General features: G+C 39.5%; 1 protein-coding gene across 2 annotated transcripts in view; it reads right to left on the bottom strand.

Annotated features, from left to right (window-relative positions):
* Positions 1 to 3,359: 3,359 nt before the first annotated feature.
* Positions 3,360 to 11,128, bottom strand: part of fgd1 (FYVE, RhoGEF and PH domain containing 1) — a 46,683-nt gene continuing 38,914 nt past the window's right edge. For both annotated transcript variants that reach the window (XM_034088238.2, XM_034088239.2), the window contains exon 18: positions 3,360 to 10,159. In XM_034088238.2, coding sequence (XP_033944129.1) covers positions 9,884 to 10,159 — 276 coding nt within the window. In that variant the 3' untranslated portion in view covers positions 3,360 to 9,883. The remainder of the gene's footprint in view (positions 10,160 to 11,128) is intronic.

Here is an 11,128-nt window from a genome sequence, read left to right as displayed (position 1 = left end):
TGGTGAGATCAGGTTGAGCCTAACATGTCATCACGTGGTATATGTCTCGTCTGACAGGGGTTTAGAGCTGCCAGAGAGCACCAGAACGCCGCTCCGGGCCGGGACTTCACAAATGTCAGTAGCCATAAGGAGCCGTACACATGCCGCGTGGCTGTGTCTTTAGTTGAAAGCCCAGTGGCGATCTGCTCATCTGTCATACCGATCATACGGTCAATAACTGTGTTGTTATTAGCATCTGGTTAGCTAGCTATGCTAACGAATATAAGAAGCTTTTTCTCCAACCAGTGAGGTAAAGGCACATCTTTATATTGTAGTGCCGAGAGGTATGGAGTCAGAGGCGGTGCAAGGAAGGTGCAAGAATAATAATTTATTCGCAAGTTGCAAAGGACATGTTGTCGGGTCGACGAGGGGGGGAGCCAAGAGGGCACACACTATTTATAGGTAACCCATAACATGTCCGTGTGGGAACAATAACCGCAACTGTAGTTCCAAGTTTGAATTATGTCCCAGTGGTTAAATAGGTGGTCACCACAATATGATCATTATAGTTATAAAAAAATAAGAGAATAAAGTAAACGGGTATAAAATACTATATGGCAGTAAAAAAAAGTTGTTATTAATAAACAAGAATACAGTTTGAAAGGGGAGTGATTTGTAAAATATCCATAAAGAAAAAGAAAATCCGCCTCCAGTTCTGTTTCATGGGTGTTGAGAGATGTATCTATAGATCTCCTCATGTTGCTCTCAAAGTGATTTCTGCTTTTAACTTCAATATTTAAAAAAAAAATCTTCCCGGGGGAACATGCCCCCGGACCCCCCTAGAGGAGGTTAGGTCCCCCCACCCACTTAAATCATGTTCACATGGATATGGTGTTTTCTGAAATGCTGTGGTGTTTTCTGAAATGCTGTGGTGTCTTGCACTTCAGGGCCACCGTAAAAAGATGACCTTTAATGAAATTTCATACAAAAATGTGTTTCTTTATTTGTGTCCTAATTATAGATTTTTTGTCTCACAATATCTTCAAATGAGTTATGTTGAAAACAGTAACAAGCCGTAGATTTCACACCTAGGCCTTCAGTAGTGTCTACCTGAATGAATCCACCTCCTAATACCATTAGCTCTGTCCTACAGCGCCCTCTGGCTACAGTAACAGGACACAACATTTCCCCTTTTCTTGAAGGAATGACCTCCTACTCTAACCATAAAGTATGTATGGTTCTTAGTGCAAGACTTGAATGCAAACTCAGATTACTCTTACAACATAGTATCTAAGTAAAATTACTTTAAAAAAACTCTCAGCTATCAGTATCTGGAATCAGCCTCAGTAGTCCACTGGAACCTCAGGTCAGTAGAGTCTCTGAGTACTGCACGTAGTGGTTCAACAACAGTAGCAACATCTGGAATGAACTTACTGTACCCTTATGCAAGGCCCAGGAAGGAACGTAGAGAGGATGTGTCGTCTGGGGCAAGTGCATCAGTTACAGCGCTGACTGTGTCTTTGTCAGAGTGAAGTCCATCCTTTGAAATGGTGTGGGCCAGAAAACGCAGAGTAGTCTGATTGAACCTATACTTTTGCATGTTCAGTTTTAGTCCTGCTTCATTAAGGGCATGCATCACCCTCTGGTTAGCATCATGATCCTGCTGGGTGACACTAGCATCATCAAGGTAAGCCTGTACTCCTGGTAGGCCTGTAAGTATGATTGACATCATCTTTTGAAAGGCTGACGGAGCTGAAGCTAGGCCAATTGGAACTCTGCAGAAACTAATAAGTCCATCATGTGTGATAAATGCAGTAAAATCACGACAATCTGGATGAAGCAGCATCTGGTGATAGGCAGAGGCGAGGACAATAGAAAAACTGTAGCCCCTCGCAGGTTAGTGAACAGTTCATCCATGTGTGGTAGGGGATGACAGTCACTGACAATTGACTTGTTTGGCTCCCTCTGATCCACACACATGCGAGGCTTTCCTCCTTCTTTTCTCTGAGTCACCACAATTGGGGAGACCCATGGAGATGCATCAATACATTCAATGATGCCCTTTTCCTGTAGATCTTTGAGCTCATCAGTCACAGCCTGTCTCACAGAGAATGGAAGTCTACTCGGTTTCTGTTGTACTGTCACAGCATTTGGTTTGTGTTGTATTTTGTGAACAAACCCTTTTGCACTCCCAACCTCCAGTACTTCGTTCACTGGTGCAGCCTGTGGTGTATCAACCCAATCTCACGGCATTTCGTGTTATAGTCACGACATTTAATCTATTGATTCGTGTTCTCCAACACGATTTTTCCCTTTTTTTCGTGTCACACAGAACGATTTTAAAAGCAATGTATTTCTATTGGTAGTGTATTTCGTGCCTGCACCACGTCTTTTTGTCCGGTCAGGTCTTGGAAGACCGGAAGCTGCGTGGTTCATAAAATCATTTTCTTACTCAATATCAAGCCACGATTATTGTTTTTATTTTAAATTCTATAATGTCGAATTTTTTTGCTGTCCGTGAGGAAAAGAAATGGGGCTCAGAATACTGAAATATGTTTTTTTTAAATATGTTTTTCCGTCTAATTTGTTATTCTTTTCTAAATAACACACTGTTATTTACTCAACAGTAACACACAATTATCCTTTTTATTCATTTGTTTAATTCTATAATCTCTGGCTTTTTTGCCGTCCATCAGGAACTGAATTTCAAAATAAAGTCATTAATAATATTATGTATGAAATTATTTTGTCTATTAACTAGGGCGCCGGGTCATGTTATGACCGTCTTTTCTATGTTGCTGTGGGGGTTTTCCATCGGTTTGGGGTTTCAAATATCAAAACAGTAATAAGTAATAAGCCAATAAGTAATAAGCCTTATCAGCCATAACTATCAACAGAATTGCGTTGCCAGGCAACAGCTTGGGGTGAAAACAGTATTTCCAGTTTTGAAGTGTTTAACCGGAAGTATTCCCCTCACTGTCAAATGATTTTACAGTGATATCTGCAGTACTCCTCAACTAAAAACATCAGTTAATCCTTAAAGTTTAAGCCATAATACCATAACTGAGAATGTATTGATACTGGAGAAGCAAATAGTTTTTTTGGAGTTTAGGATGGCCGAAGCATATTTAACCTTTGCCTTATGATACATTTTCACAGTTTATTTATTCCAGTTCTGAATGTATATCTCCTGCTTTAAATATTATTTTAATTTAGCCTATTGCTCTTTTATTATTGTCTTGGATGGTGCTGTTGCTTATAGATGCATCAAGTATTTAAAATGAAATAGTAATAGTATAGTTGCAGGAGAAGTAAAGGCAGTAGTGGAAATATTTGTACTAGTATTGGTTGTATGATAAGATTAACTTTCAGACATGTAGTCAGTTTTCATATTTTTATTTCATTTATAACCTCATAATAAACATTTCTCATTGTATTTTCTCATACATAAGGGCATGATGGGGAAACAGACAGGATGGAAGGCAGTGGCCGGCCACTAACCAATAACCTGCGATCAATAAATCAATCAATACTCAATAATAACAATAAGATACCAGAAGTACAACAGGAAGAAGAAGAATACACCACCATGCTGCTGTTACACCCGGAGAGAGAGAGATTTAATGTTGAACTCCACATTTATAAAGAGTGGTGCCGTAATGAGTCCTAAAACCTGCAAAAGGACATTGCATCACTTCCTGTTCCTTCGTCTCGAAGTCATCGTTTTTTTTTAACGTGTTTGTTGTTAGAAACCTGAAATAAGAACTATGGTTAACACAAGCTGAAGAGATTTTCACGTTTCGTTCTACAACATAAAATACACCAGCATATATTCCAATCATGAATGTCTGAAGCTTCGATGTGTCATAAAAACAGGGGTTGCTAACAAGGGAATACTAAACGACATCATGCCGACACGATTTTGATTTGCAGCCATGCGACCGTGATGTACTTTGTTTATAGCATTATATTTCTGCCAATTACATTTATGTTTAAAAGCATCACAAAATGGTGTTAATATGTGGAGACTATCCCCCTGAACAAAACGCGTTAAGTATCATAAACGTGTGTTGGCCACAAGGCTTATTTTTCTGCGAGAAATCCAATGGGGAAAATTCCATTACTTTTTTTCTAACGACCCATGCAATGCTAACTTCTATGTCTGGCCTACAAAAATACGTCATCACGGCACCACTCTATAGTAACGCGTTAAAACATGGTTTAGTTCAATTTAATGACATCACTGCCCAGTCCTTTTCTGATTGGCTGTTAGAGCTCTGTATTATATAAATCTGTTTACATTTATCAACATTATTTGGTTTTTTTTCAGCTTCAATCTCGGCAAGTCAAAGCACGGATGCAGTCCATGGTAACAGCAGCCCATAATAACACTGTGTGACCGTCTGATGAGGGGGAATCGGAGACAGTTAAAAAAGGTCATCCTAAAAACCACTGAGGATATCAGGATTAGGACAGGAACTTGGAACTTGGAAAAAACAAAATAACAAAGTATAACAGTTTGGATTAAAAATGACAAATAAATACAAAACCACAGACTGTAACTGTTGAACAGATTGAGTCGTCTGATTTGGCACAAGAAAAAGTTCAATACAATTCAGAAACTGTAAGGCAAAATACTGATGACAGTCCAGTGTGACCGAACCGGCTCTGATGGGATAGAACCAGCTAGAACCGGTTTTAACCAGCTATCGAAACTACAAGTTACTGCACTTGGTAACGTTACCGGCTCCAACGAGTAAATAAAACAGGCGTTATCCGGCTCAGCTTACAGGCAGTCTTAACTAGAGATTTGGAGGTCATGTTTTTTTAAGTCTAAGAAGTTAGCTAAAGTAAACAATATAATGTAGGGAAATTATACACCTCACATAAATTAGTTTAGCATTAGAGTAGTACAAGTACAAGTAAAGTCATGCCAATCTCTCACAAGGCCGTTGGTCTCAAAGCATTTCCTTATAAAACCCTGCCTATTATCCCGAATTTGGAAACCCACTGCAAGTCAATTGGCCGGGAATTACATTGTGGAGTCTGTTGATTTCACACCTTAAAAAAAATCTGTGTAGTCATTTAATAATGTTCATCTCTAGTTATAGCTGGCTCAAACTGGTTTATGAGACTGCAAATGGATATAAACTGGTATCCATCCCAAAGTAACAATAAGTAGAAATACTGAAAAAACATAATCTGATATATTAGCCAACAACTTCACTGAATACTGTATGGTTCTGAATTTTGGCACATAAAGAGAAAAGTGCACACTGGACTGGTACAACACACTGTTCAATTGTATCATACACACACTGGTCAGAACCGGTCAGAACCAGTCTGCAAAAATATCTGAAAACAGAAAGGAAATAAAACAAAAATAATCAACTGCTCAACACGAGTCACTCAGATTGAATTTTTTTAACATTTTTCATCACATCAAGAAGACAACTGGTGATGATGGGAACTAAGGCTGAGTTACTGGCCAATTCCTTCCATTCCCCGTGAGGGAGGAGAGAACACACCACTGCTTTAGTCTGCTTTACACGCTAAAAATACACTGCGACAACCAGAGCCACATTCACACTGAGCACCATGTTAGTGACAGAGCTGTGAAGGTAAAGAAAGAGTTCAAGAGTTTTATAAATCCAGTTTTTAAAACATTTTCAGTTTCATCTCTGCGTGTCCAGGATGTGGTTAGCCTAGCTTAGCACAAATACTAGAAGCAGGGGGAAACAGATAGTCTAGTTTAGCACAAAAACTAGTAGCAATGCGGAACTGCTAGCCTGGCTTGGACAAACTGCTAGCCTAGCTTAGCACCAAAGACCTGAAGCAGGGGGGGAACTGCTAGCTTAGCACCAACAACTTGAAGCAGGGGAAAACAGATAGCCTAGCTTAGACTTGGAGGACGGGAAATGCTAGCCTAGCTCAGCAAAACAATTGCCAAGCTTAGAAGAAGCAGGGGACAAGTGCTAGCCTAGCTTAGCACGAAGACCAGAAACAGGAGAAAACTCTTACCCTAGCTTAGCATAAAGACTATAAGCAGGGGAAAGTGATAGCCTAGATAGGCACGAAGACCAGAAGCAGAAGAAAACCTTTAGCATAGCTTAGCAACAAGACTAGAAGCAGGGAGAACCTGATATTCATTTGAAATACAAAGATTGAGAGGATTTACTAAAATGTTGATTGTTTCTCTAAGTTTCACCCTGTTAGCCGTTAGTCTAACTGATGGAGCCAACATGGCCGCAGCTGAAACCCAAACAGTGGCCGTTTCTCAATTGCGAGGATTTTGGCTTCCAAGCCAATATTTCAAGGATGCTACATCATCGAGTGCCGCCGAAGGACTGTTCCAATCTCCAGCATTGGAATTCTACCGAGGCCGCGTCCTTGGTTTGGGGGAAATTTCGAGGCTGCACATGGGTAGACTTCGCGTCCTTAAAATCCCCACAATGCTTTGCGCACGGACCAATTTCAAAAACCCTTGCGGAGAGTGGCTGAACCGACGCAGCACACATTTAAATGTAAGTATGTAGTGGCGTAGAACATGTGTTGGTAAATATGTTACTTTGTTACATTTGTTTGTTATCACGAAAAATGTGTTCCGTGAAAGTAAAGCAAGTTCAAAATTAGATAGACATCGTGAGGTATTTATTTTTGGTACAGTTTATGTTGAAACCGTTAGAGAGAGTGGCACACTTGTTAGCCTGTTCCATTCTTCTTTGTTTTCTGTAGCCGTGGCTTGGAAGTATACTTGCTTCGTTTCTGAAGAAAGTGACTTGGAAGTACGTGACTACCAAGCCAGCATCCTCGCGATTGAGAAACGGCCAGTTTGATTGGCTCTGGCTGTGTTGAGGGACGGCAAGTTTTAACCTTTAACCTTTACATAGTCACATGACCGGGGAGGTCACAGGAGAATAAATTATATTTACAAAATCTTTACTCTTTGTTTTCTTCTTGCATCAACTTGCATCAAGCAAACATCAAACACAACCCAGACTCATAAACACCGAAATATCCAACAAGAAGTCTGTTCACTTCATCATAGCATCAGAATAACAATAATAATATTAATAATATTTTCAATATCAAAACACTTTGTCCAAAAGGTGTTTATAGAGACAGAGAGAGAGAAATACTGGACCACTGGAAGCGAACATGATAAAAACAACTAAAGTCTATTCTTGTAGATTCAGTTCGGCTCTGTCTAATAGCTGGATTAATTCCTAACATCCAGGAAACAGACACCACCGAGTCCATCTGACAATATGAAGGTGTACAGTCCAGCTGGTTCCTGGTTCCTCTTCATGTATCCATCTTAAAAAAACTATTTTTCCAACTTTATACATCCATCTTTTAAAAAAAAAAAAAAAAACCTTCACCACCACCACCATCATCATCATCATCATCATCATCATCTGGGGCTGAGATCATCAGTGTCCTTTAGAGGCCTTGTATCTAACAATCATTTTCATGTTCAGCTATTTAATTATCTTCTCAATTAATCAATAGGTTGTCTGGTATAGAATATGTCTCCAAAGTGACGTCTTCCAATGTTTTCAGATTCTCTTAATATGGTGGTTATCAGTTTATATATTTTATATTTTATTTAATATAATGGTGAATATCTTTGGACTGAGGAAAAATAAAACATATAAAATACATCATTTTGGATTTTCTGACATATTATAGACCAATCAGTCCATATTAATTGAGAAAATAATCGGCATAATTATTAACAATGAAAATAGTGGTTCACAGTCTCCGAAGGTTTGCACAAAATAATGAAAAACTGAATAAATGAAGCCAAAATATTTACGTTTTTGGACTCTTTAAATTCATGTTTCTCTGCTTCATGATTTTTTTTGTGATCTGAAAACATGGCGATTTCTGAGGACCCCGATGAACCACCTCAGTGATTTTTATAAAAGTCTGCAGTACCGAACTTCACCAGCAGAAGGCAGAGAGGCTTCAGGTAAAATGAGTCCACCACTTGGAGCCGAGGCTGCTGGGAAATGTAGTTTACCTCCGGACAGGTGATTCGATAGGCAGGTTTGGATTTGTCAGACAGCAGCAGTGAAGTTTAAAAGTCAAAATACAGGAGTTGATCTTCAGGGGCCAATTTTGGGGTTAAAAAAATCAAAAGTCTTTTAAGTGCATTTAAAGAGGACACATCAGTCTTTTTCTTCTTTTGTTTTTTAAAAATCTCACAGCGTTTCCTCCTTTTGACAGTCTATATCAACTTCCTGCTGACACGTATCTTTTAAAAACAGAGGAAAATATCTTCTTTAATCTCTTCTTCGTGGCTGCATCATGTCCGGTAGAAGATCCACTCCTAAACACTCGGCTGGGATTTTAAATCTGTTGTCCATTTTGACTCTGAAATGCTTTTGTATGTGCTTGTTTAATCCATTCCACTCGGGTCAGATTAATGAAGGTTGCTGTTGTTGTCGTAACACACCTGTTTGCTTGTTCATATCAGAAACAATCTGAACACTGATATTGGAAGATTCTGCAAAACACCAGATTCACTTCCAACAATAATGTTTTAACACTTCTAATTTTTTACTAAATCTGTGAGCCAACAAGCACCAGACGGTGGTTGTAGTTACATCGTTGGCGTTGGATGTAAAACTGGAGGTGCAGCGTTGTCCAAAATGAGTGTGAATCATAGGGACACTGAGCTGGACTGCACTCAGGGGGAAATTCACAAAAGGATTGCAAAGCTTCTGCAGCCAAATCCCTAAATCTGCCTGAATATAACAATACTGTTTATTCCTCAAAGCGCCAACAAAAGGTTAAATGCATTCCTAATTGCACTTCCAAGACAATTGCTTCTCCGTTCTCCTGTGGTATTTGCACGTTTTTAAATCAGGGAATTTGCTGAGATTTGGCATTAAATTGAGCATCGTGCAAAAGCAGTCCAAATCACAATGTTTAGCAGTTTACAGTGAAATTATTAGTGTCTTCAGAGAGTTTGTGTTGAAGCACATTTATACTCACAGACAAGGATAGTCGTTTAAAAATCAAATAAGGTTTCATATTTTGCAACATATGTGATCGCAGTAAGATGCCAAAGAATTGCCCTTAGCTGCAAATCTCAATGGGTGTTTGCATTTTAACATAATCAGGGCATTATCTGTTGTGAACCGGATCTTGGGACGGCGCAAATACAGGTTGCTAATGCTGCACGATTCACGAAACTAAATCAATCCAGTTTTTGTGAATTCACCCGAGTTTGTCCAATCTGAATCCCTTAATTTTGCAGATCTGCTTTGTGTTTCCGAGCTTCTGTAAGTCTAGTGTCTTCATACAAGATCACTTTTTACTGGTCTGTGCAGAAAACTGAAAATTGTTGAAATAATTTAATATTCTTGCACTGACAGAGAACGTATCAGTAATAATAACTGGAGTTTTAGATCTGCCGGTTTTGTTATTAAAACCCTCTACGTGTTGTGTGACTCCTTGATGGCTGCTGCTGCTGCTGCTCTATTAAAGTGGAAAAAACCAGTTGATCTTCTGAACACTGGATCAGTGGAAACCATAAGGTAAAATGTTTATAACAGCAGCTGATGAATGTGCTTCATGTTCCAGGAAATCCATCCAATCAGAGAGCTCTTTACCCTTTTTTTTTTTTAAACCTGAAAACAGCTGAGGTTTATGGGTAGTGTAGTGTGTGAGACCAAACTGAGGGGATGAAAAACACAGTGGTTTCCATGATTCCTGCGGGAGAAGAGGCTCCGCCCACATCACTGCCTCACGAAAAAAGTTGAAGAAGAAGAGACGCCATCATGCAGTGTGTGTGTGTGTGTGTGTGCGTGTAAATATCAGCTACTGGTTTTGTAATGGTTTCCAACAGGGACCAATATTAATCATCGCTGCCATTTTTTTCTCTCCGATAGAATCACGTGTTCTCGTCCTCTGCTACGGTCGCAAGCTCCTCCCCCTCCTCCTCCACGCTCTCCACGATTGGCCGATGCACCTGAGGCTCCTCCCCCCTCCCGGCGCGCAGCAGGACGTCGATCCACCGTCGCTGCAGCTCCTCACAGTCGGCGCTGAAGAACAGCGTCAGGTGACTCTGGGAGATCTTGAAGGCGTGGCGGCGCTCGAGGCGGTCACATGACTCGGGGAGGGAGACCTCAAAGCCAATCAGAGGAACGCTGCGCTGCGCCTTCACATCCTGGAGGGGAGATATGATCAATACTGTCAGTTATCTGTTCATATTGCATCATGGGTATGGCCGCTGCTGAAATATGCGCGCCGCTGCTAGGGGAATTTTTTTTTTATAAATAATAATAAGTTATGTGGATTTGTAGTATTTGTGTTACTGTATGTTCAAAAAGGTGTATTTTGCTAAATCTTGAGACATTGCCACTGTATGTAATAGGCAGGCCATTGGGAGGACCGGGAGGTACTCTCTGAGCGTTTAGATAGTTAATTTTAGTCTAAGTTATCTCAGTGGGTCTCAAACAAATATGTGTTTACAAATTATGTAAACACATATTTCCAAGGAACTCCTTTATAATTATTAGGATAAATAAAAACAGGTTTGAAATCATTCCAATGTATACTATAGGACAGTAAACCAAAAATATCCTTTAAAGTTGGAGAGATACAAAAATATGCATAAATAAATAAATGTTAAGGTAAAATAAGATATAAATGAACAACAAAAATAAAATAAGTTACATGTATTTGTTATTGGCTATGGAAGGTTATTGGTTATGTTCACATACTTATTTGATTATTAAAATGTAAACCGATCTTTTTCATATGGGTGTTTAGAGTTGTACCCCCTAGATCAGGTCTCTAGTAATTGTGTTCTCAAAGTGCACCAGATTGAAGCATTTTACTTTACAATGTTCAAACAAATCTTCCCGGGGGGGCATACCCCGGACCCCCTAGAGGATGTGACGTCCACCCCCCAATTAAAACAAGTTCATACAATACTGAATACATTTGAAGCCATTTTGACGTATATTACCTCAATACGTTTCTGTTTTTGTAGTGTGTTTGTCTTTTGTGGAGATTTTTCATTTAATCTTTATATATAACATTTCGCCTAGGGCAGCAAATTGTCTAGAACCGGCCCTGGTACTAGGCCTCAAGAGCCTTTCTTGTGCTGGCAGACTCATAGAAACAAATTGGC

This window comes from Pseudochaenichthys georgianus, chromosome 7 (assembly GCF_902827115.2).
Source record: "Pseudochaenichthys georgianus chromosome 7, fPseGeo1.2, whole genome shotgun sequence".
Lineage (NCBI taxonomy): Eukaryota > Metazoa > Chordata > Actinopteri > Perciformes > Channichthyidae > Pseudochaenichthys > Pseudochaenichthys georgianus.
The sequence above is the reverse complement of the archived record's forward strand: the minus strand, read 5'-3'. Positions and strand labels throughout refer to the sequence as shown.